This window comes from Cyanistes caeruleus, chromosome 4 (genome assembly GCF_971803275.1).
Source record: "Cyanistes caeruleus chromosome 4, bCyaCae1.hap1.1, whole genome shotgun sequence".
Classification (NCBI taxonomy): Eukaryota; Metazoa; Chordata; class Aves; order Passeriformes; family Paridae; genus Cyanistes; species Cyanistes caeruleus.
The window spans coordinates 58,080,012-58,104,238 of NC_141704.1; the positions used below are offsets into that span (position 1 = coordinate 58,080,012).

The following is a 24,227-nucleotide window of genomic DNA, read 5'->3' on the forward strand; positions in this document are numbered from 1 at the left end:
GATGCAGACTGCACAGAGACTGCATTTAATGCATACTAACTTGTAGTTTAGGAGTGAAATAATTGTTAGGGATAACATTTACACCCTGATTTGGTTAATATGGGTTAAATTTGCAAAACTCAGTGGTAGTAAATACCTGTTGTTTATTTGGTAGCATGTTGTCCAGTGGTTACTGTTTGTGTCTTGGACACCTGGGCAGGAATCTGGAAACAGATTAACCACTTCAGAATGTATGCTGCTTAATTCATAACTGCCTTAGAGCATTACTCAGTTGGCAAAATATTTCTCCGTTTAAGGCTGTTCTAGAACCTACAAAGTTCCAATCAAATAAATATAGGAAAAATACCAAAATAAATTTATTTAATTCTAAAGAAAAAGGAGTCTGTGTGAAGTGTTTTTTCAAGCTTTTCTGAGACAAGCTGACCAGCTGCCATTGCCATTGAGTTCTTGAAGAAGAGAGTTTAGGTTAATTTCGTGTATAAGAGAATCTAGATTGAAAAGGTTGTACAGCAAGTATTTGAGTACAGTACCTCTTTAAAGATGGATATATGCCATGACTTGTTATATAGGAGAGAGAGAGCGCCCTGTAACGTGGAATTTTGCAGCACAGTCTGTTCATTTCCCAGGTCCTGCCCAGAATGCCGGATCACATCTAACTTTGTCATTCCAAGTGAGTACTGGGTGGAGGAGAAGGAAGAGAAGCAGAAACTCATTCAGAAATACAAGGAGGCAATGAGGTATGAGCAATGCAGCCTTTTATCAAATTGAGACTGCAGAGATAAAGGCACACAGGGAGAAGAAGGGTGTTGATGTAAAGCCCCTTTTCGCACCTCCTTTCCACTACCACGTGTGAAACGTGTCTTTGCCCATCTGCCCACAGATGCATGCACACAGTCCCAAAGCTATTCCTGTGTTCTTTCACCTCAGCCTTTCCCTTCTCTACACAAAACACTGGTGGTGTAGCCGTGAGGCAGCCCAAGCTCGTGCACTGCACAGCATTGGTGTCCCTCTGCATGCATCAGTCTACACGTTGTGTAATGATTCATTTCTGCATGTAGGTCTTTTTACTCATAAAATGCTTTCTGCTCCTGGTACCTGCAGGTACCTGGACTGCAGGTAAATGCAGTTCTGAAGTCTGATGGAGGTGTGCTGTCAGTAAGGGTTGCGGTATTTTCCTTTCCAGCAACAAGCCATGCAGGTATTTTGATGAAGGCCGTGGGAGCTGTCCATTTGGAGGGAACTGTTTTTACAAGCATGAATATCCTGATGGCCGCCAAGAGGAGCCACAAAGACCCAAAGTAGGAACCTCAAGTAGATATCGGGTTAGTGCTGCTGATTAATTGCCCTTTAAACAGACAGAGAGCACATGAGGGGTGTGCATTATATCTTCTGTCTTGATAAGAGGGTAGGGAAATATTGACTTCTCTTTTTTCCACTTCTGATAGACCTCTGTAATGGTGAATTTGAAGGAAGCAGTGCTGTAAAGTTTGTGAATGCTGGAGACCCAAGATGGAAATAATAAATTTAAAAAGCTTTCCTACAACATACTGAAGTAGAAATGTTGGGTGGCTTTAATAGGGGTGTGTAAGGGTAAATTCTGCTGGAGGTCAGTATCTCCCTGAAAGAGAAACATGATTTCTTGCATGTTGGAAAGTCACCAGGGGCATGTCAGCCTCTGGAAAGGCTCCTGCTTTGTACTGCGTGGTCACTGGGGAAATCCTTGTGTTCCATTTGCAGGCCCAGCGGAGGAATCGGTTCTGGGAGTTCATCGAGGAGCGAGAGAATGGTGATCCCTTTGAAACTGACGAGGATGAGGTGGTGACCTTTGAGCTCGGTGAGATGTTGCTGATGCTGTTGGCAGCCGGAGGTGATGATGAGCTAACAGATTCCGAGGATGAGTGGGACTTATTTCATGACGAGCTGGAAGATTATTATGATTTGGATCTATAGCACCTGTCAGTGGAGTGTGGACTGTTGTCTTGGCTTCAGGCAGTAGCTATTACCTGTGGTGTTGTGGCAGTGCCTGTGTTTCTCCTAGGCAGGCCGATCAATTCCAGGTGCTGTTGTAATAACTTTTACCCAGGGTCTGTCTCTTCCCTTCCCCTCCTCTCCCACCCCAGGAGTGTTGTTTTTCCTCTGTTTCAACAAATAACAAGAAATAAATCTTTAAAATGTTAGTTTTTGTAAAAATGAATTTAACTGTCAAACAGTTAGCTTAGGTTTGTTGCTTCATCTGTGTACCCAACAGAGTTCACCCAGTTCCAGGGTTAAAGTGTTTACAGGACTTCCACACTCATTTTGAAGAGCCCAGATACAAAAATGAGCAGTGGCCATGCAGTGGGGATGTAAATTGGCTGATGGCCTTTATTCTGTCTTTGTACCAATATTTCTGATTTCAGGCCAGATAAAAATATTCTTTCTGGAATCAGCTCCGTTCCAGCCCCCTCATGTACACGTCTTCATTTGTGACTTTTGGTCTCTGTTTACTTGCACATTACTATTACTACTGTGTAACCAGAACCAGGTGTGAACGTTCTGGATTTTTACTGTGTTTAGCATGAAAGGAAAATGTCTTTGTGAAAGGAGAACTCTCTATGTGTATATACAGATAAATGTAGAGTTGGACCTCAAGGATGGGGAGACTCTGTGTAAGTTAAAAATAACAAAACCATCTTTCACCCCCTCTTGGTGCATGAAGTCTTGTCTCCAATTGGACATGAAACTGGTCTAGTGGTCTCAGCCCAGACTGGGAAACGATCCTGACTATTGCTTAACTCGATAGATGGCACTCCCTAATACACCAGCTCTCTTTCATGTGTATGATTAGGGTTGTCCAGGAGCAGAAATCCGGTTAGCCAAGGTGGGGTCAGAGGAACACCAGAGAGGACCCTTTAGCTTTATCGCTCTGTAAGTTTTAGAACTTCATGTAAACACTTAAGCCGTGAGCTTTGCTAGAAACTCGCTGTGCCTCCCAGCTGCTTTGAGGTACTAGTGCCTCTCTGCAGCTGAGCTGGGCAGGTTGCCTGGTAAAGCTGTTCAGTTTATGTGAGTTACTGCTTACAAAGGCAGTCGTGCAGTTTCTGGCTGTAATTTGCATTGAGAAATTACTTTGCCACCAAAGCCCCAGCACAGGAATTTTAACCTTGCATTACATTATTGCTGTTTTTTATTGACTTGTGGATGCCCCGTGATCTGTTCTCCTGCTGCTCTTGTCCCCTAGACTGCCTCTCCTTTCACTTTTAAATGGAATGAGAAATTGTTCTGAGGTCTATAACGTATTGTTTTGCAGCTGCCTTTTGTAAGAAGCACTTTTCCCAAATAAAAAAAAGTAAAAAAAAATTAAACAAGAAGTCAGTCTGTTCTTTTTAAGTTTGGTGCTTCTGGTTTTTGACTTATTTTTGTGTGTGTTTCTGTAAATACAAAGGCATTTATGTCACTTACTCTTAACTCCTGCAGAACTGTGTTATGCATAATATAGAATTCCAGCATTGTTAAGAGCCTTTCCAGCAAAGAGCCTGTAATGCAAGGGAGACATTCCAAACAGACAGCTGATATATTGAAGGAATATCTGGGGCCATTAGTAAGAGCTGATGTGTATTGCTTTCTCAGAAGTCAGTCCTCCACTATTGTGTTAATTTTATTTGGACAAATGGACAACGCCAGATGCAGGACATACTCTTACCCATAGTTTCCTATTGTAATGCTATTTGGACAGCAAGTCCAAGCACTGCTACAAGCCACTTCCTGAGACTCCACATGTTTGTAGCCTGTGTGTGTTCAGATGGAAGCATTTTTTCTGCAGAAATACATGAAGGTGGAAGTAAACTTGCTAGAAGCATATTCAGATGCTGGAGAATATGATATAAAAAAAAAGTTAAAGTGAGCAGAGTAAATCCACTGCTGTTCAGTGTGGTGGTATTTTTTTTTCCCAGGGGCTAAGTAGCAGAGGGAGGAAAGGAATGTAATTTGAGCAAATGACACTTTAAACTGAAAAAAGGGAGAAAACAAAAAAGTTAAAGCCTCCCTGCCCTACATGGTGAACATAAGTTGTTACATCCTATTTGAAAACTTCATTCAAATGTGAGTTTGCAACAAAGCTGTGTTCTGGTAAGATGGAAGAAGGTAATGAACTTAGCAGCCAGAGCACACCCGTGAGCTTGCTTTCACAAGGGGTCAGGAGTGCTGTGCTTTACTCCCTGCCTGGCTGTAGGTGTGGCACCGTGGTGGCTGCTGGTGCATCTAAAGCTTCCTTCCTGTACATGTTACAGGAGAGGCTGAGAATACCCAGATGAGTGATTTGCTTTGGTGGAGCTGCCCGGGCGCTGCTGTGTTCACGTGCAGCATGACAAGCAGTTCTCTTGCTTTGAACTGAGCTGTGGTTCCTGTAGTGCAGGTTCAGGAAGTGCCTGTGTTTGTCCTCAGGCCAGCGCTGCTGGGCGCCACTTCCCGTCCGAACCGTGCTGTGCCAGGCTTGTTTCTGAGCTGGCTGCAGCATTGTGATTGCCACCCCCACCAACCCCAGACTGGGACAGCTGAAAATAGTAGGGCCTCTGAAATAAGTATGTTAGTAGGCTGCTATGTCTTTCCTCTGTGAGAACAGGAATAAAGGTAGTAGAATTAAGCTTATCATGTAAGAAAATGGAGGGTGACAACTTAGGCTGGGCTACATTCTCTTCACGGAAATCCTTAAAGGTACAGAAACTGAAGAGGTCAATGAGAGTAATGTCCAGATGGATGGTATAGTCTCCATAAACTTCCACCAGCACAATCTTAATTTCAAATCAGAAATCTTTAGAAAAAGATGGATGCTGTCACTTGAGGTGCCTTGACTTTACTCCCTAGGCCAGAATATATACATTTAGTTTGATACAGACCTTTGCCTCTTGTGGAAAGTGCAGAGTAAATGTGCTACCTGTTCTCACTGCTCTGAACTAATCATAGGAGGTAAGAGGACCTGTTACAACTTGTGCTGCTTTAGTTCAGCTGGCCTTTGTGGCCGAAGGTGGATTGTAATCTTCGAGGTTCATTTATGAAATACAAAGTAACTTTCCTGCTACTGCAGGTACAGAGGAGATTTGTTTTTGGAGGGTACAGGGTGTCTCATGTTTGGAACAAAACTCGTGTAGATGAAATTATTAATGCTGCAGCAACTTAAAATGAGGGAATCCACATGTAATCCTTTAGGATTGAGATACAATATAGGACTGTGCTGCAGGGATCAAGTAGCTACAAAGTCAGTTTAATTGGTAGGATCAGAAAGGCATTAAACTGTAGTTGTGGTGAGCCTCACTTCAGGTTAGCAAAACTAGACTTAGGAGTTAAAACTGTATAAGCAGTGACGTTCATGGACACAAGAGTAGAAAGAAAATGCAGGATTGTAAATATATGAAGTCTAGTTAACCATAGGTGTGCTGTTTGTCACTCACTGTCAAGCCAGCCAGCCCCTGCTTGGCAGCAGCTTGCTGCGACTGCATTGACAGAAGCTGTGCAGGAGCTGCATGAAGGTTGATTTACAACAGCAGCATTAGAAAAAGTGCCTTAAAAGATTTCTGAAAGCCCTGCCCATCTGAAACTGGATTCCTGTTTCAAGGTGAAGTACTCTTAAGACAAAGGGAAAGAGTGTGATATTCCAGCATTGCCTATTGGTGTAGTTCCAGTACTTAACACAGTTGCTTAAGAGTGGTGCTTGAAAATCATTTCAAGAGCCAGTTTGCTGAGCAGTGACTATTTGGGCACCTCACACAGACCTGCAGGCAAACGTGGGCTCTGGGAGCTGAGAGCCAGGAGAATGCGTGTTGGCAGCCACATGGGGAAGGGGCACCTGTTACAACAGTGCTGCTTTTGGAGCACTCACCTGGCTGGGGGAAACTTCACTTCCAGTTCCTTGTCCAAAACCACAGGCATGCATCTTCCTCCTGAAAGAAGGCTCCAGGACAGAGCGCTCCACCTCTGCTCAGCGTCTGAAAGTAGTCTTCCTTCCAACTATACTTAAACATTAACTAGAATGACTAGGTCAGAACCTCAGCCTTTGTAACTGAGAGCTTTCTCCTGCATATAAAGCAAAGCTGGACCACATAGGCAGTGCTGTGTGCCTTCCACATCACAGGGCTGCTGTTGTGTTGGCTTCTAACTAGCCAGCTTCTTCACTTTGGTATATTTTAAGATATTTCTATTTTTATTAGCCTGTTCCACCAATAGGTAATGCTGGTTCTCATCTGGCCTGGCTGTGACACCAGTGCAAGTAATGTGCCACAGCAAAAACTCAAATACTTCTCAGCAGATAAGAACTTAACAAATGAGCTCATCTTCAAGCTGATTGTGCAGCTCTTGAAACTCAAACCTGTGGGGCAGTAGTAGTTTTTAAAATAATGTTGTGAACAACTTTATAACCCTTTGTACAAATGCATTAATGATGTTGTCAGGAAGCACTTGGAATTTGCATATGATGCTGGGGAACAAGCCATTAACAGAAGGCTCCACAGCAGTTATTGCTGCTTTGCCTTGTCATAGCTGGGTGTTTCCATCTGCTCTCTGATGGGGAAAGGCAGAACCACAGAGATGCTGAGCTTGTGTAACCACACTGTAATCTAGTGGTTCTCACAGTCTAGAATAACAGGCTATATACTAAGAGGTTTTTAAAAACAAGTTCATGGCTTCAAGTATTACCTCATGAGTAACAGCGTTACCAATATACTCCGAAGAACCTTGTTAGCAAGTGCTGCTCTTCACTCTGGTGAGGACAGCTGGAAAAGCAACTCTGTGGAAACCATTCAGTGTAACTGCCCAAAGGCCTCATGGAAAATGCCAAACAGAACCAACCAAAAGAGGTCACGCTCCTGGTTTAGCTGCACAATGGGTAGGTGTCCAAGACTAAGTTTCTTGGAGGAGTAGGAAGCCTGTTAGACCTGTTAAAGGAAAGGGAACAATCACAAGCTTGTTCTCCCTGATCCTGTGTTGCACAGCTTTCTGCCAAGGTCTTGCTTTGCCAGTAGCTCTACATGTGCAGAAGGGAACAGCAAGAGCCCTGTAGCCTGGCAGTGCTGGGCACTCAGGATCACATCAGCCTGCAGGAGTCTCCCTACTGAGGGTAAGCAAAATAACTTCATACAGTAGTGGTTAATTAAGATGGTAAACCAAATGAACTGTGCAAAGTTAACACTGCTGGTACCATCCTTCCCCTAATTCTTGACCAATGAAAGATTGTAACTGAGATGAAAACAATACTTTTCTATTGCAGTCTTCGGGAAGATTGTCTTGGTTTGAAATGCAACCCAAGACAAAGATACAACAACAACAACAACAACAAAAAGTAAAAATTATGAATTACAAACTACTACCAGGAAAAGAAATATTAAGCTAACATTTGACTGCTCTTGTAGTGACAAGAGCTGTAGAAACTAGCTGTTTGGAAGCTGGCTTCCCACTTCGAAAGGCTATGGTATTTACTGTTGCTTAAATGTGCAAACCAAACTGCAAGTACTAGGCTAGTAAAAATGAAGAAGGAATAAATATTTTAAAAGTAATCATGAGAAGGAGGATGCCTGAAGATGAAGCTTTCTCCACAGCATGCTATAGCAAGAGGGTAGCATAGATTACACAGCTTACACAGAGCTGAATTAACCATTGCTCTTTGCATGTAATAGCAAAGAACCTGGGCACAGAAAGCATCAAGAGTATTAGAAATATTTCCAAGACTATTATTTAATGATTCATTCTCCTTTATTTTTTTGTGCTTCTCAGACAATATTTTCCAGCAATACTTGCTACATGTTTTTCCCTATTTTTCAAGGACTTAGGAAACAGGGACAACCAGCCATTGGGTAAGCTGGCAACACCCCAGCCTTCCCAAGGCTGCTTTACATGTAACACAAACTGTGTTTTATCATTGCAGACTTTGAATTGTAGTTCATAGCTTAACAGTAACTAAGTGATACACTTTGGTACATGTGGACTGCAGTCAAAGAAACCTCCTCTGATTTTTCTTTCCTCCTCCTCCCCTGTTTTCATCTACTGGGAAAGAAACTTGCAACAGAAAAAAAACCCAAAAAACCTCAAAACTCTCACCAAAAAAACCCAGCCCAAACCAATTCAAGTATACAGAAAAGCAAGCCCCAAGTAGCAGAGCTTGCAAGTGGGAGGAGCAATCCAAAACCTTCCATTGCTAGCACCATGTTCAGTCTCCACAGCAGCAGCAGGCATACTCACCTAGGGCAGCTCTCTGGTGCACTCCATACCATTGCCTTACTTCTCTAACACAATCTAAATTTTTAATTTTATACCTAATTTAAACTATCTCACCCCTTGCGGAGTTTTACAGGAGTTGCATCCATCCTTCACACTCCCTTGAAAATCTACAAGGATGCTCTCAAGCTGCCATTGGCCCATCACACAAGCTATAGAAGGCTTTTGGCTAATATCAGCACATCAAAAGCAAGCTGAGGTTGAAAAATGAAAAAAAAAAAAACAGTCCTTTCACTGGAAGCTTTGCTGCTTGCCAGCAAGTCCATGTAGCAAGATGGAGATCAGTGCTGGAAACAATCCTGACTATTACAAAGCAAAGTGAAAGGCAACTTTTCTCACCCCAGGAACAAGTGTATGATATTCTGCCTGCTATGCCACTCCAGGTTTGTCTGGTGAGGAACTCAGGGCAGATGTGAAATCCTGCACTCTTTCACAAATGTTATTAAGCTCCTTGGGATGGGTGGCTACCTGCCTGACATCAGGAGAGCCCTTAAATGAAAGTTTAGGCAGGAGTGGGTTAGTGCTGTCCAAGCAAGTGTCAGACTTTTTACAGCTACTGGCAGAGAGGAAAGTGCTTGTACTTAAAACCAGCAACACAGCTTAGAAGGGTCAGTGCAGAACTCTGGTGCAAATTTATCTTCTGACACAGCCAGAAAGACATGGAAGGAAATAATTAAAGGCAATGATTTTTATAGTTCTCTTTGGTTAAGGCAAGGGCTGGCAGCTTCCCAAGTCCTCTCATCTCAGAAGTTCACATTGCTATGTTCAAAGCAACCTGTGCTACCAACAGAAACAATGATCTCTGGAAATACTCACAAGCCAAACTGCAAGGTAGAAATATCAAGAGAGATGGCTTGAGGCCACATAGAACACTTTCATCAATTGAACAAAACTGAATCAAACAGCCTCAGAAGAATGGTAGTTTCCAAGTTCTCCTTGAAATCTCTCTTCAACAGGAGCACTGGGTCTTCTCCACACTTGGACTGGCAATCACTGGCCTGGAGTCAAGACTGAAGCTGTTTGGAGGGTTCTCCCCATGAAGCTGTAAGGTATTGCGGGCTATCAGCTCCTTAGCCATTAATGTGAACACCTCTTCTATGTTTTGAGCTTCTTTTGCTGATGTTTCCAGCACAGCCAAGAGCCCGTGCTTCTCTGCCAGGGTGCAGGCATCTTCAAACAGCACTTGGCGCTTGTCCAGAGAATCCGATTTGTTCCCTTGAAAGAAGGCAAAGAGATACTTCAATCACTTAGTCTTTCAAAAATTTATTTTTAAATGTGATGCATGAATTCAATTTTGTTAAACAACAGATTTATGTTAGGAGTAAGATTTACTGGATAGAACAAGATGTGAGTACATCAGAGCCACAAATACAGACTGTGATTTAAAACTGCAGGAAATAATATGATAGCAAATGAGATGAAATCCAAGAAAAAACTAAAAATCTGTGTTCATCTAATTACTTAGTGGAGGTAGTGGAGGTAAAGGATTATTTGGAAGCAACTGTTGGTCCTGTTCCCTAGTGGTTTTAAATGTTAAGTAGCGTTTAAGTTGAATATTTGAAAAAAGAAGTCTTTTAGAGTGATGTAAAAAGAAAGACAATAATTCAGATCAGATACCTTAATGCCTAAAATATATACTTAAGTTGTTTTTGCATGTATAAATTAAACTTTAACTTGCAGCACTTTAGTCAAAATCTATGATGAAACACCTCAGATAAAATACCTTTGAATGTTTAGGCAGTTGCAGCATATGTGGATTTATCAGTTCTAGTAGCTGGCTGAAGTCTGCATTTGTAGTTTCAAGACAACCCTTCATCAAATTCGTATCTTGAATATATAAACTAACTACCCTCCTATAAAGCCCCTTTTAGTATTTCTAAAAGAAAAAAAAACGAAAACCAAACAAAACCAACCTATCCCACAAAAAAAAAAACAAAAAACAAAACACACACCAAAAAACAAACAAAAAAAACCCAGCCAAAAAAACCCCGCCTTGAGGATTATTTGCCTTCTTAAAAGGAACTCACACACCTTTTCCTCCTTCAGTTCCAGATAGGAAATCTAGGTTTCTTAACTCCTGCTATAAAGGTGTATAACATGACTAAGTATAATTAAATGTATAACGACTTCTCCCAGTGTAAGTAAAACAAACCGCACGAGCTTTGGAAGAAAGCACCATGTTGGATCCTTAACAAAAGCTTTATTTTTACTAATTTTAGCACTTATCTCTCTAAAAAAAACAAACAAACCAACAACCACCACCATCCCCCACCACACAGAGATAAGTCAGTCTTTTTCTTTAGATTCATGACAGAACTTGGAAAAACCCGGCCAAAGCGCAGTGATTTACACCTTCCCTGCCCCCAGCTCCCCACACTGCGTTAGATGCAGGTCAGAACTTATCTTTTGTTCCTTCCAGAGGAAGGACAGGAGAAACCTCCGCAGCACAAGCACGGAAGGTGCTGGGAGCAGAGGCGGCAGCTCAGGGGCCCTGCCTGGGGCTCAGCGCTGCTCGCAGCACACTGCAACAGGCTCAGCCACGCCAATGGAAATTAGGGCAATAAAGGCTCCGGCGTTTCACCACACCCGTGCTCTCATTTTGCAGCTTCTTCCTTGGGCTCAGGAAGAGCAATAATAACCATGAAACCCAAGGGAAAGGAACCGCGGCTTCCTACCAGCTCCATTCCCGGCAATTCCCAGCCACCGCTTTCCTCAGAGGCAGTTTCCTGATGCTAGTGGAATGCAAGCAGACTACTCCACGCTCTGCAAAAGCCATCTCCCCATCTATTGTCTTACCTGCTCGGAATCCCATTACAGGGCAGTGCGCACGCATATCAAGAGAACAGAGAGGAAAGATGAGAACCAGGAGCCTGTGCATTCCCCTTCACCTTGAATTATTGAGCTGCTGCGTTCCTGTGCATCAGGAGTATAGGGTCAGCCTTACTGCAATTCTAACCGCAACAAAGTGGTTCCTGCCTCCAGCCTGGCAGCAAAGCTTGTTGTGTTATTCCAACAGGAAAGGAACATCTGAAAAAAAAGGCTTTGCTGTCTGCAATGGGTTTGGTCCCATCAGGACCAGACTATGACTTTCCAAATTTTTTTAAGCTTAGGCTGAATTGGCACACTTTGTGATCTTTAAATTAGAACTGAATTCTTCCTTAATGCACAGTGTATAGATGCTTCAAGTAGTGGTAGGAAACGAGGGAGATTCTATATTCATATTAAATATCTACATAACACAGTATTTAAAACCAAAATCCTACCAATTAACATCATGACCAAGTTTGCAGCACCATACTTTTCAATTTCATGAATCCAATGAGGAATGGATTCAAATGTGGACCTCCTAGTAAGGTCATAGGCAAGGATGGCCCCGTGGGCACTCCTGTAATAAGACTGGGTTATTGTCCGGAAGCGCTCTTGACCGGCTGTGTCCCACACTTGGATCTGTAAGAGAAAGGACAGAAGTTGTGAGGAGCAGTGAACACCACTTTCCTAGGTGCTTGCCCTCAGCATCTGATGCCCTTTGTCTAGAAGGCAGCCATTCCTGTCCCAGTTCACTCTATGACACCAGTGTGCTTTGCCCCTCTCCACATCTGAAAAGCCATTTACAAGCCTGGAGAGTCAATCTACATGGACCAAAGAGAAAGCTCCAAGGGTAAACTCTGCTTTGAAAAGAGGCCAAGAAACCCATTTTCAACAACTGTAGTAAAAGATACAGAACATAACAGCCTTTTAATAGCAAAAGAAGAAGAGCAAAGAACCCTAATACAGGACTGGGCAGAGTAAATCTATATATAAAGGCCAGGCATCCTGACTTTCATCTCCACACAGAGGAAAATTCTAGCTGACAATTTTTTCTGGTGCTTGCCTTGGAAGTCTTCTTCCCTTAAATTAAGCACACATCAAAGTGGAGCCTTTGCAGCTTTGGGGGTTTTCCCTCCTTGGTGTCCCAGCTCAAACCCCCCACATGTCTGGAGGGAAGAGACATCCCCCCCAAACTCTACAGCCGTCTTCCAAAGAACTCCCTGCAGGAAAAACACGAGCCAGCTCCACAAGTAGATACAGAGAAGCCACGAGAGCAAGCATGTACCCAAATTAGGGTGACTGCTTCCCCCAGGGCATCTTCCCGAGAGAAAGCTGCACTAGGAAACACCCCTGGTTTGAAAAGCTTTTGCCAGCTGCCTTCAGCAGGGCCGAGCAGGAGATGCCGTGCGTCCCGCAGCTTCCTGGCACCTGCACGGGAAGGACGGCACGGCCGAGGCGCTTTAAGGCCACCGACCTTCACTTTCTTGCCGTCGATATCCATCGAGCGAACGGTGAAGTCGACGCCGATGGTGTTCTGCTGCTTCTCGTTGTACTGCCCTGTCTTGAAGCGGTGCACCACGCACGTCTTCCCCACGTTGGAGTCGCCGATCAGGATGATCTTGAAGAGGTAGTCGAAGGCATCGTCCGCGCCGGAGCTGGGGAACGGCATCGCGGCTGCCGGGCGGGCCTGCGGCGAGGCGGGGAGGAGGAGGAGCCGCAGGCCCGAGGAAGGAGCCCCGTCGGGCGCTCACCTGCCGGGACAGGTAGCGCCGTGCTTCCGCGGAGCCGGCGGGAGCTGTAGTCCGGCCCCTGCCCTCCCTTCCCCTCCCTTCCCTTCCCTTCCCTTCCCCGCCGCCCCGCCCCGGGCTCGGCCGGGCCGCGGGGCCGGCGCCGCTCGCTCCCGCCCCGCACAGGGGGCGGGCAAGGCCCGGCGGCGGCCGCGGCCGGACCACAGCTCCCGGACTACAGCTCCCGGACCACAGCTCCCGGACTACAGCTCCCGGACTACAGCTCCCGGACCACAGCTCCCGGACCACAGCTCCCGGACTACAGCTCCCGGCGCTCCGCGGGGCCGCCCGGAAGAGCCGCCTCCTCCCGCCGACTTCCTCCGGCCGCGCTGGGCGCCGCGCACGGTACGCGGGGCCGGGCGGCTCCTCGGGGCGGCGGCTGAGGCGCGGAGCCGGGGCGGCGGCGGCGGCGGCGGAGGAGCCGGGCCCGGCCCTGCCCTGCCCGCTCGGCTCCGCTCCCCGCCCCGCCGAGGACGTGGCCCCAGCGCCGGGAGGGAGCCGCGTCCTCCTCATCGCCCCCTGCTCGGGCTGGGCTGGGCTGGGCTGGGCTGCCCGGGCCTCCCCGGCAGCCCGGATCGTTCTCGGAGCCTTCAGGTGCTCGGGGCAGCTCCTTGTCCTCCTTCCCGGCCAGCGTCCGGCTGGGCATCCGCGGTGACGGACGGTCTGCTTGTGCTGGCTGCGGAGGGCCCTGGGTGGGTTTGGGGTTGTGCCACTGTTCTTCTGTCTGTTTGGAGACATGGAGTGTCGGGGGTTATTGGTTTGGGTTTTCATGGCATTTTCTTTGTGGGTTTTTAAAAAATTATTACTATTTTGAAGAAAACCCGTCGTTTGTTTTGCACTTTGGGATGTTAAGGCTGCGCTTTCCTGCCGGCTTTGGAGGGCATTAAGAGTGTTTATTTTGAACTTAAGATGTCTTATTTTGACTTTAAGTGAAAGGATAAGGTAGGACAGCGAGGAGAGCTTAACAAATAAGGGTGAAAGCCTATCAAAAGCTTACTCAAAATACCGGCTTGCTGAAGGTAAATAGTGCTAAATAGTTAGGCAGGGCAGTCCAACACTCTAAAAGCACTCTTCTTCCTTTCTTAAAGGCATGTGCTTCACTGTCTTGAGTTCTTTGGGTCATCCTGCTGCTGAGCTTTTGTTCCTCCTCCACCACAAAGCTACTGTGGTGTTCTCATAATAATTAAAAACTAATTTTAAAGAAGAAACTGGTTACAGACTTTTCTAGCCTAGTAAAAAATGCCAGTTTTGAATATAGAAAGGGCAGGACGAAGAAAGAGGGAAAACAAGATCTTGCATGGTTATCTCAACACTGTGTAAGTGTCCGGTGCCAGGTCTAGAAAGATGGCTGAGATTGGGAAGCTCTGAGGAACAGATTGTTTCAATAGTAAATGCTGTTTAAAAAAAAAAAAGGTGACTTTAAGGTCAAACCAGGTCTTAACTTTAAAAGGACTTAGTATCTTGGACAAATAAGATCTATATATGCATATGTTGACATGAAGCAAGTAAATCTTGTGCTTTGGGCTGCAAACTGATTACCCAAGGAAGGAAACAGCACATTCCCCACAGCATTGCACAACTGGCAGTGTTTTGCTTTCCTCGGCACAGCTCTGTTATCTGCTGGTGGGAGGGGAGGGAGAGTCAAGGAAGCTGTTGTGTTTGACCAGCAGACCGTGTGGCTCACAGGCCTGTAAGGACCATGGAACTGGGACGCTGGAGTGCCTTGGCTTCCCTACTCTGTGTGGGGGGCAGCCCTGAGCTGTAGAGTTACTGCTGCCTGACAGGGAGTAGCGCTGTATGGCACTCGTGTGGGTGCTGTCTGCATTCACTGATGCTGAGAAATGGTCTGGTACCTCAGGTGAAGGTAGGTAGTATGGAGACTCCTTGCAAAGTTGCCTCTTCCAGGGCTGGTGTTGCCTTCTCACAGCTCCAGTTGTAGGCACTTTTTCTTCCTCTCTGTGAACCCAAGCAGCCTAGGCACCTGTCCCTACAAGGAGGTGCTGGCACACGAGGTGCTGTGTGCCAGCTGGAGCAGTGACAGCGTGGCTCAAGAGCTCCTGGGCTAGGTAGAGGCAGATGGTGCCAGGTCTTGTGCAGACTCGCTGCGTTTGTCCTGGATGAGAATGGAGGTGTTCAGGGGTGGTGTGGCATAAATGTGGCTCCAGTGTCTCAAGGCTGTCATAGCTGGGTCTGTGTTACTCAGAGGATCTCCACGCCACTCTCAGATGTGGTGTCAGTTTCCAGGGTGGTTCACGTGTCCAGCAGTAGCTGGGTATTGCTGTTGGTCAGGTGTGTGTCATCACTCAGAGAACAGGGAAGGGAGACTGCCTGCAGTGAAAGATGTCTTGATCAAACCTTTAAAAGGTGGAATAAAAAGTCGATGTGAAATAGAGGGTTTTCAGCAGCAGAAGTTTGTATGAAAGACTGTCTGGGCAGTGACTTCTACTTTCTCCAAGCACGGTTATGAAGCTGAAGTTGAAAAGTTTTCTGTCAGATGTGCAAATAATTACAAATAGTGCCTGTGGGTACAAAATGACACAAAGGCATTATATTCTGTTTTATTTCAGTGCTGATCCTTTGGGGGAACAGGGGTGGTGCTTTATTTTACCTCTCAGCATTCAGAATGTTTGTGGTGTTGGCATGTCTTCTGAAATGTGTGGAGAGATTCACCCCCTCACTGCCCAGTGGGGCTGTTTCCCAAAACCTGTTAGCAGACATTGTCCCTTGGCCATGCCAGCACAGCTGGGGGATTGGAGTGGTGTGATGTGGAGCAGCATGAGTAAACTGTGTGTCTGTCATGGCCTTCCTCCAGCACTGTTAGTTTCTATTTGTCTCGAGGTTGAGGCAGGTGTCACCCATGCCCTGCAGGTAGGAGCAGGAAGGTGTGACGTGTGTGCTGCACTAATGAGTTAGGGACAGATGGAGCTGTAATCTCAGGCTTGAGAATCCTTGAGAAGGATTCCAACTGCTGGATTTCAGCACTGTCCTCACAGTTACTTACCTTTTTCCATCTATGCAAGTCCTCTCCTGAGTTTATTCCTTCAACAGCGTCTTAGTGAGGCAGTTGGATCCCAAACCTTTCTCCAGCCATATCCGAATGCTGCTCTTGTGGCTTCATCACCTGCCTGTGTCCAGCTGGGTAGCAGCAGCAGCTACTCTGTAGTGCACCTTGTGTGTAAATGGTGCACAGTGGTCTCTAATGGGAGAATGCTGGAAGCTGGTAGATCCAGGGGGTGCTCCTTTGGTCCTGGGCACTGAAGAAGTGTCTGCTAGAAGAGAAACAAAAAAGAAGTGCCGTGAGGGAACTGGGAGAATGGGAATAACAAGACACCTTAAGCCATAGAAGTTGCTGAGGAGTGTACAACTGATGAGATGGGTAGTGGTGTGAAACAAGTTAGAAAGGCATGACATAGAGTTCCATTTGGATTCAAGCTGTGTGAGGAGCAGAGCTGTACTTCATACACCTGTTTGAATTCAACTATGTTTTCTCCTCCCTTTCCACCTTCTTCTCTTTCAGTGAGCAGAAAAATGACTTAATCACCATTCAGCCCTCGTGGCTAAGGCAGGAGCAGGGGTAGGGCTGCCAGGAACATGGCTGTGCCTGGAAGCTTACGGAGGCAGCCTGCCAACAGAGGCCTTGTGTCCCACTTCACCCACCATCATATTGTTGTGTTCCTGCTGACCTTCTTCAGGTAGGTTGAGTGTACCTCTGCTCAGATATTTGTGTTTCCACCCTTTCCTCCTTGACCTCCAGAGGAGATTGGGCCAACCTGTGTTTGTGTGTTTTCTGGCAGTTATTCCCTGCTCCATGCCTCCAGAAAGACATTCAGTAATGTCAAAGTCAGCATTTCCAACCAATGGACTCCTTCCTGCCTAAACAGCACGGCCCCCGAGCTCCGGCCATATGAGGTAAGGACACAAGGGAGAAGGAAGTGCTAGGAAAGGTGGGCAGCTGCCAGTGGGCTGAGCTTGTGGAGCTGAAGAGGCCCCTTTAGGTGTTCCTCTCTTCTCAGAATGTGAGTGGAAACTTCAGGTGTTGGCACTGTAGTTCTATGGATCACCAGGCAATGCTGAAATCTTCCCCAGTAGTGCCCAGAGAGAAACTTCTCAAGTAGCTAGAGTGTTCCAATGGAAATGGGGGGCCCAGAAGAGTCTGCAATAGCCAGTAGCATGGAGGAGGGAAAGAGGACTCTTCCTTTGAAGTGTTGGAGGCAATAAACCAAAGCAGTTAATGGGCTTACAGAGAATTCTGTGAAATCCTGGCTGTGTTTTCTCTGTGGCAGTGGTGTTGCTGCCATCCTCTTAAAAGGATAGCAGGACTAGGAGAGAAAGCTGTCTGACAGTGCTAGCTGTTTATCCTAAATTGATAATGAAGAATGACATTTTGTCTTGCATCTAAAAGGCCTGATTTCCATGCTAAACATCCAGTACCCCTTGTCTGTAAGATCCTGGTTTCAGTTAAAGCAGTGGGAGTTTTGGCAGTGCTTGCTTATAGGAAAGGAACTTCTAAACTGCTTGGTTCTCACAAATGGGAATGCAAGAACTACCTCCTGGTTCCTTCTCTGGGGTTTTTAGGGCTGGTTTTTTGTAGTGCTTTGTCCTGATGCTTTTGAGAAGTAGAAGAAATCTCACATTAAAAACTTGGTCACAGGCCATGAGATCTATTAGAGGTAGGAGTTCCAAGTCAGCTGCTGGAGCGTTGCCTGCATTAGAAATCATTATTTGTTTGAATGTTTGACAGAAGGAACAGAAGGATGATAAATGCAGACTTCTTGTGATGAGCAAAACCAGAAAATTTGGCTTGTAATGTGTTCAGGATTTTATAGTATGGCCAAAAGGAGTGAGCATCTCAGGCATGCTAAAATGAAATGCAAGTTGTTTATATTTTGTTCTTTAACTAACATTCAAACAGCTATTATATTTTGGAAGCTGCTTTGATTATTATTATTTTTTTTTTTTAATATATAGATGATTTGGTGTTTGCTGGATGATGAGATGCATGTGTCTGATCAAGAAAAATGGTCATACTGGTCCTTTAGGTATCCATTTAGGTTACATCTGTTAAACTAAATGGATGTATCATTAGTGTTGTCTGAACAGGATGTTCTCCTGGAGAGGTAGAATCAAGCTGAAACTAATGGCACATCTGTAGGTTGAGCTTGGATTGGGTTTGTTTGTTTTGTAATGGGGGCATGGTGGGAAGGGAATGATTAACTTTATTAATTCTTCAAGTAATCCTCAAAGCTTGCTATTTTTTTACCTGATGTCACTACTCTTTCTCTGGGGACAAGTGAGACTTTTTCCCCTTTTTTGATCATATTGAAACTAAAGTGAAACTCAGGGTAAGCACAAAACCCAACAACATTACTGATTGGAGTTTGTTGTAAATTATTTCCAACCAGTCTATTTCTTCCCCTTGTTCCTTTTGTGCTCTTTCTTTTCTGTTTGTTTCCTGTCATTTCTTATTTTGGCTGCTGTCACAAATACTTTAAGGGAATTATTAATTTAGTGAAGACAGCAAGAGAAGTACAGAAGAGATGCTGCACATAAAACAGAATATGCCTTAGTTGTATTATTCATTAAAATGCTCATCAGTGTTTCAGAGTAAGAAGCTGTCTAACAGCTGCATGCTAGTTAGAAGAAGGGTTTGTTTTGCCACTAATTTGTCTTGATCCAGGAGAAAGGAGCATTTTTCACTTCTGGTTTGCTAGCTTGCATTTTAGAAGTGAAGCAAAGTGTCAGTGGACGTTTTCTGCCAGAAGATAGTGCCAGAATTGTTCCTGATTTGATAACTGAAGTGTTGGAGAGATGGGAGCTTGCTTGGGCCAATGCTGTTCTGCTTTGGAGCGTGGGTTTCCATTGAAAAAGAGTAGAATGAGCTATGACTCTCCCTGTTTACCTGTCAAAATTTTCCCTCTGTAGCTCTGGAACAGCAGCCATTTATTTCCAAATGCAGAAGAAGCAACTCTCTTCCTGGGGACACTGGACACCATCTTTTTGTTTTCCTATGCTGTGGTGAGTAAAACTAACCCCAATCTGCTCAGCTTTGGTTGCCTCTTACTCACACCCACAATAAGAAACTTAGTTCAGAAGCAAACTCTTCACTCTTCCAGTTTCTGTTAGTTCTGCCCATGCCTGTCACCCATGTGAAGATGCTTGTTAACAAACACAAGTGAAATACTCTTACTTCAGAATTTCTTACACTTCTGTCACTGGGGAGAACTAGTTCTGTCTCTCCAAGAGTTCTCAGCTATTTCTTTTTTTTAAAAAAGAAATGTAATAGCAGCTACAATCAGGGTTTCTTTGGTGGCAGGAGAAGTGGTTATAATCAAACTGTAAGTTGGTGTAATAGCAGTGTTTGGATTAGTATGGCCTTTCTATGTAATTTTAATTCTTACAGCTGTAAGGTGCAAATCCTCTGGCTGTATTTAATGCTGTGTTTTGTTCTCAGGGTCTCTTTGTCAGCGGCATAGTTGGGGACCGCCTGAATTTACGCTGGGTTTTGTCTTTTGGCATGTGCTCCTCTGCTCTGGTGGTAAGCTGGAACATAATAGTGGGATTTAAAAATCTGCCTGAGGTTTTCTGGTTAGGGTTTATTTAATGCCTGAGGGTTTCTGGTTAGGGTTTTGCTGTATGGGAGAAGAGGCTCTGTTTCTGTGTGAGCTGTAGCTGTCCCTCAGTGTTCTCAAAGCCTGCAGGTCTAACTTGTTGCAGGGTGCAGGTACTTCACTGTCTAAAGCATTGAGCATAGAAGACTCTCCCTTTCCTGAAATGTCTAGCTCTGGACATTGTGTTAGAAGGAAATTCCTAAATTTGGGACACTGTTTAGAGACTTGATGAACAGCTTTTGTTCAAGATTGGTATATTTGGGCTTTGAGGGACTGATTTGTAGTATAACTTAGTCTCATGGACCATGTTTTTTGTTATCCAGGCTTTTGCTTCCAAACACAATCTTTGCTCTGTTCTTTAAAGGACATCCTAACAATACCAGGCACTCATTTACTTATTTTATGTAATTGCAAGGAGCGTATGTGTCAAAAAGAATGTCTGCTTTAAACAAAAGGTGTTTTGTGTTCAAGTTCAAGCCTTCTCAGATAAGTGTAAATCAGTTTTATCTCATGGTTTTCTGGTTATTAAAGCAGTGGTAAAATGTGTGGAGTGTGTTTTATTTACCCTGTGGCTACAAACCCCACTGTGCCCTATTGGGCTCTGCAGACACATGACTGCAATTGTGCATCAAGCACGCTGTGCCACAATGTGTCTTTATTTTGAGTTAGAGCACTTGGTAATTTGAGACCTGGCTGTAGCTTTTGTGTTAAATTGGTGAAGATACATGACCTGTGAGGGTTCTGTGTTCACAGAGAGCCTCACAGATTAGGGTGTCAGTACAACAGCAGATCAAAAGGCTGCTGTATTTTTAGTGTTGTCATTCAAACTATTTGTGTCATCTTCTCCTCTCCTGTTATAACTATGCTGTTTGGGGAGACAAAAGTCTTTTGGAGAGGAAGTGTCATGACAGCACATTTGTCTCTGGAGTCAGAGCTGTGCTGGCTCAGCAGAGGGTGCTGTGAGCCCTGTACTGTCTCAAACAATGCCAGCCTGGCCTCTGCCCTGGCCCCTGCATAGCTCCCTGAAAGCTTGTTCCTTTTTTTAGGACCCCACTCCTGCCTGTCTTTCAGCAGTAGCCTCAGGGTGTCTTCTCTGTTTTCCCTCTGCTCTTCTCTAGGTATTCTCCTTTGGCACACTCACAGAATGGTTGCATTTCTACAACAAGTGGTTCTACTGCTGTCTCTGGGTTGTGAATGGCTTGCTGCAGTCCACTGGCTGGCCCTGTGTGGTTGCTGTCATGGGAAATTGGTTTGGAAAAGCTGGGTAAGTTGAGTTTTCTTCAGTGACTCACTTATCTGACCTGCTGAGTCCCAGACTGAGCTGAAATTCTCAAACCAGAAAGGACAATTGTTAGATCGTAATTAAAATTAGGTAGAATGAAATATGCCGTACTTGCTCTCTCTTTCTCTCTTTCACTTTTTTCTGGAGACACAGGACAGCCTGGTGTGAACACAACTGTGTGTGTTAAAAGTACAACTTCAAACTTCAAAAATCCCATGGAGCAGAGTGACTGAATTTTAATTTTCATAGGCTCTACTCTCACCCTGGGGTATTGCAGATGAGCTCTAGTCATAGTTTGTAACCTTGTTGCCAGCTCACTCTGCTTTTACACAGATGTTTCAGGGTTCCTGGCTTATCTATTTGGCATCTCCAAGTTATTATGTGTTTTTTTTTAAATGAACTTCAAGTCTCTTTGAAGTGGTCAGGGAAAATAGTGTAACTTTATTCCTAAGTTAAAGTTCACTTAAATGTTTTGGTTTTGTCTTGTTCTTACTGCCATCTGTCCTCACACTGCCTGCTTCAAATCTTTTTTCCCTTCTGCAGGAGAGGCTTTGTCTTTGGACTCTGGAGTGCCTGTGCATCTGTGGGAAATATCCTTGGGGCATTCCTTGCTTCCTGCGTTCTCAAATACGGCTATGAGGTAGGTATTGCTACCTGGCTTCTAGCTACACCTGCATGTCTGAGTGGGTTATGAGACACTGGTTTCTTGTCCTGTCTTTGAGAGATAACAGCCTCATGTGTCCAATTTCATCTTCCTGAATTCTGTGGAAGTAAGCACTAGGCAGAATAGAAAGGCTCTTCCTTTCCTGACTCCTCCAAGCTGGGAGAAATGAGCCCCAGACTCCTCTCAGAGTAAAAGGGACTGATGTCATTGAGGAGCTCTAGTGTCACATTACACCTTCTTCAGATTTGGGTGGCTTCAAGTGCTCCTCAGAGTCATCCATCACAGCTTCTGAGTTGACCGGAGTCCCTGGAGCTGGAAGGGCATGGAGGCATAGCTACTGTTACTGGGAAGAGGCCAGGCTGTTGTGTGGCAGTGGACAGCTGAGAATGGGAGTGACCCAGCACATCTCATAGCACAGGGCCTCTGAGGACAGGCTGGAAGGGCTGAGCTGGTCACTCTGGACATGAGAAAGCTTAGAGTACCAAGAGCACCCTTCCAAAGCCTGGGGGAAGATTGCTGAGAAATCAGAGCCAGACTTTTTCCAGGACTACATTGTGAGAGAGCGAAAAAGCAGTGGGTATAAAGTGAAGCAGAGAAGGTTCCATTTGGATGTTTGGCAAACCATTTTCCTATGATGTACATTAAGCAGTGGAACAAGGGGACAGAGCCTGGACGATCTGTCTTTGGAGGATTTCAAGAATCTGATTGACCAAAGCTCTGAACAACCTTGTCTGAATTTGGTGCTTGACTCTTCTTTGAGCAGTCCCTTTCAGTAGAGTTGGATCTCTGGTTGTGTTGGCTCAGCTCCTTCCTCGCTGCTGTCACCTCAGTACAGATGGGCCTAGATAGGACCAAGTCTGTTCAGGAGATCACTTGTTTCCAAGTGTCATGGATGCAGACTGGGTTGTTGTAGCTGTGTTTGCTCTCTCATGAGATTGAAATGTAAAGAAACCCTCATTAGAGAGGAAGGTGTATGTGACTGAAAGTGCTTAAAAAAGAATGCTTTATTTATTTCTCCTCAGTATGCTTTCTTGGTGACTGCCTCAGTACAGTTTGCTGGAGGAGTCATTGTGTTCTTCGGGCTCCTGACATCGCCGAAGGAAGTGGGTGAGTGGAAGAGCTGTGCTGTTTCAGTCCCTTCATGGAAAGCAGATCTTCAGCCTCCCATGTAGTACTATTCATTCTGACAGCATTTATCCTCAGGGCTCTTATCAAATGGTGCTGCACCTTAGTGCATGTAATGGAGCAAATGCTTTGCTTGCCAAGATCACATTAAATGCTACCATGCATCACGTGAATAGGGTCTGGATATTTTTTAAAGCAAAATGAAACAGCCTGGCTCTAACATCTCCACTAGGATATGCCTCATTATCTGTTTTTCTTCACCTGAAACATCAGTATTTGTTAAAGAAAACAGCAGGCAAACTGATAACTGGCTATTGTAGGAGAAAACTAGGGCAAGCCTTAAGTGTGCGATGGGAAGGGAAAGTAATTTTGGTCTGCAGGTCTCCCACAGACAGATAAATAACTCTTGGGTTGGAGGTGTTTCTTCTCCGAGAAGGTGGCAGGCAAGTCAGAATGCAACAGGAAAACAAAAGAACTTTGGGGCTTTGACAGGGCCGTGGAGGAGGTTTCCCAGGTGCCTGCAAAGGCTGTAAAGTTGGGAGCTCTAAAGCTGCCATAAAGTGAGCTCGTAAGAGTGCTCTGCATCCCTGGAGGCACAGTGCAGTTCCCAGGCCTTCCATTCCAGCAGAGTCTTTAACAGGCAGCAGGTGTCTGAGACCCTGCTGCTACTCTCAGCCTCCACACTCAAGAGAGGTGGCACCCAGGAGCCAGGGCTGAGTATCCCAACCCCTCAGTAAGGGGGGAAATGCACTAATTTGTTGTGTCTTCCAACTAATGGCCAGACACTCAGAACAGACAAAGCCGACGCCAGGATCACACAGTACTTTCAAGAGCCCTAGAAGACAAAGGGTAGAAACTGGCGGCACTGCAGAACACCATCTAGAAGAGTTTCTAAGCCAAAGGAGGATGGAGGTATGGGAGAGCAAGGGAATTGCTAGAAGGTAGAATTGCTTAAAAGAAGCGAGCGTAGCTTTAGAGTGGGGAGAGGGTGAACAGGCTGTGGTCCGTTTTTCCTGTTGCTTATTCTTTGTAAAACTTAGGCCTCCCTGAGCTTGGAGCAGATGAAGATGAAGTCAGCGTGGAAGAAGATGCCAACAGACCCCTAATGGGCAATGATGATGGGGATGATGATGACCGGAATTACTCCATTCAAGCAAGTGACAATGACAACCATCCCAAGGCCATTGGCTTTTTCCAGGCTTGTTGCCTTCCTGGTGTAGTACTGGTGAGGACACAGATTCTTGAGTAAGAGCTGACTTACCTGTTGAACATAAAGCTGTCTTTTTGTATTAGCAGGATTTGCTCCCGTCACTGTTAATAAGTTGACCATATCTTGTAGTGGCTGACATCTGACGTGTCATGCTGTTAAAATGTTGGGTCTGTTATCCTTGTTTGCATGGATGGTGCTGTCTGGGTGTGTGGTGTGTGTTGTTCTTCCCATCTGCTTCATGGAGTGCATTTAATGAGTCAGTGAAGGGCAGCAGGGATCCTGCCCTTCCTGCTGTGAAGTTGCAAGCGAGGCCAGGAGCAAAGGTGGTTGTAGGATGCTTCCTTGGTAAGAGATGCTTGCCCTGAGGAGTGGGATTCTCACTCCTAACTGAGCATCACGCAGAGCTCTGTGGCACTGATACTGAGATTTGGAGGTTTTCGGTAATCTTAAAGAATAAAACTGGCCTGAAAAGCCTGAATCAGCATGATGTAACATCTGGCAA

At 45.2% G+C, this 24,227-nt stretch overlaps 3 protein-coding genes across 12 annotated transcripts in view; 2 read left to right on the plus strand and 1 right to left on the minus strand.

The window, feature by feature from the left end:
- MKRN1 (makorin ring finger protein 1) overlaps positions 1-2,177 on the plus strand; it is a 19,989-nt gene extending 17,812 nt beyond the window's left edge. For 3 of the 6 annotated variants that reach the window (XM_086884953.1, XM_086884951.1, XM_086884955.1), the window contains 3 exons: positions 627-737; positions 1,184-1,322; positions 1,738-2,177. In XM_086884953.1, coding sequence (XP_086741079.1) covers positions 627-737; positions 1,184-1,322; positions 1,738-1,950 — 463 coding nt within the window. In that variant the 3' untranslated portion in view covers positions 1,951-2,177. The remainder of the gene's footprint in view (positions 1-626; positions 738-1,183; positions 1,323-1,737) is intronic. The other 3 variants (XM_086884952.1, XM_086884954.1, XM_086884956.1) reach the window with 1 other exon arrangement.
- On the minus strand, positions 738-12,918 carry RAB19 (RAB19, member RAS oncogene family). 2 transcript variants are annotated; one of them, XR_015285667.1, is made up of 4 exons: positions 12,524-12,918; positions 11,505-11,688; positions 9,058-9,456; positions 738-6,905 (listed from the first exon to the last, which is right to left on the minus strand). XR_015285667.1 is itself a non-coding variant. In XM_023938110.2 (3 exons), exons 1-3 carry the CDS (start codon positions 12,716-12,718, stop codon positions 9,191-9,193), a joined length of 645 nt encoding a protein of 214 aa, XP_023793878.1. In that variant the 5' UTR covers positions 12,719-12,918; the 3' UTR covers positions 7,701-9,190. The 2 variants fall into 2 exon arrangements, 1 of the variants encoding a protein (XP_023793878.1); XM_023938110.2 differs by lacking the exon at positions 738-6,905 and having other exon boundaries at positions 7,701-9,456.
- Positions 12,913-24,227, plus strand: part of SLC37A3 (solute carrier family 37 member 3) — a 22,168-nt gene continuing 10,853 nt past the window's right edge. Inside the window, exons 1-10 of one of the 4 annotated variants that reach the window (XM_086884957.1) lie at positions 12,952-13,002; positions 13,046-13,181; positions 16,354-16,528; positions 16,631-16,745; positions 18,759-18,851; positions 19,288-19,371; positions 20,563-20,708; positions 21,270-21,366; positions 22,413-22,497; positions 23,556-23,740. In XM_086884957.1, the coding sequence (XP_086741083.1) occupies positions 16,428-16,528; positions 16,631-16,745; positions 18,759-18,851; positions 19,288-19,371; positions 20,563-20,708; positions 21,270-21,366; positions 22,413-22,497; positions 23,556-23,740 (906 nt within the window). In that variant the 5' untranslated portion in view covers positions 12,952-13,002; positions 13,046-13,181; positions 16,354-16,427. Of the gene's footprint in view, positions 13,182-13,253; positions 13,529-16,353; positions 16,529-16,630; positions 16,746-18,758; positions 18,852-19,287; positions 19,372-20,562; positions 20,709-21,269; positions 21,367-22,412; positions 22,498-23,555; positions 23,741-24,227 lie in introns of those variants that run through there. The other 3 variants (XM_086884958.1, XM_023938122.2, XM_023938130.2) reach the window with 3 other exon arrangements.

Coding starts and splice junctions, on each gene's coding strand:
- RAB19 (XM_023938110.2), bottom strand. CDS start 12,718: ATGCCGTTCCCCAGCTCCGGCGCGGACGATGCCTTCGACTACCTCTTC. Junction 11,689..12,523: donor TCGACGGCAAGAAAGTGAAG/GTCGGTGGCCTT, acceptor TTTCTCTTACAG/ATCCAAGTGTGGGACACAGC. Junction 9,457..11,504: donor CTTGGTCATGATGTTAATTG/GTAGGATTTTGG, acceptor CCTTCTTTCAAG/GGAACAAATCGGATTCTCTG.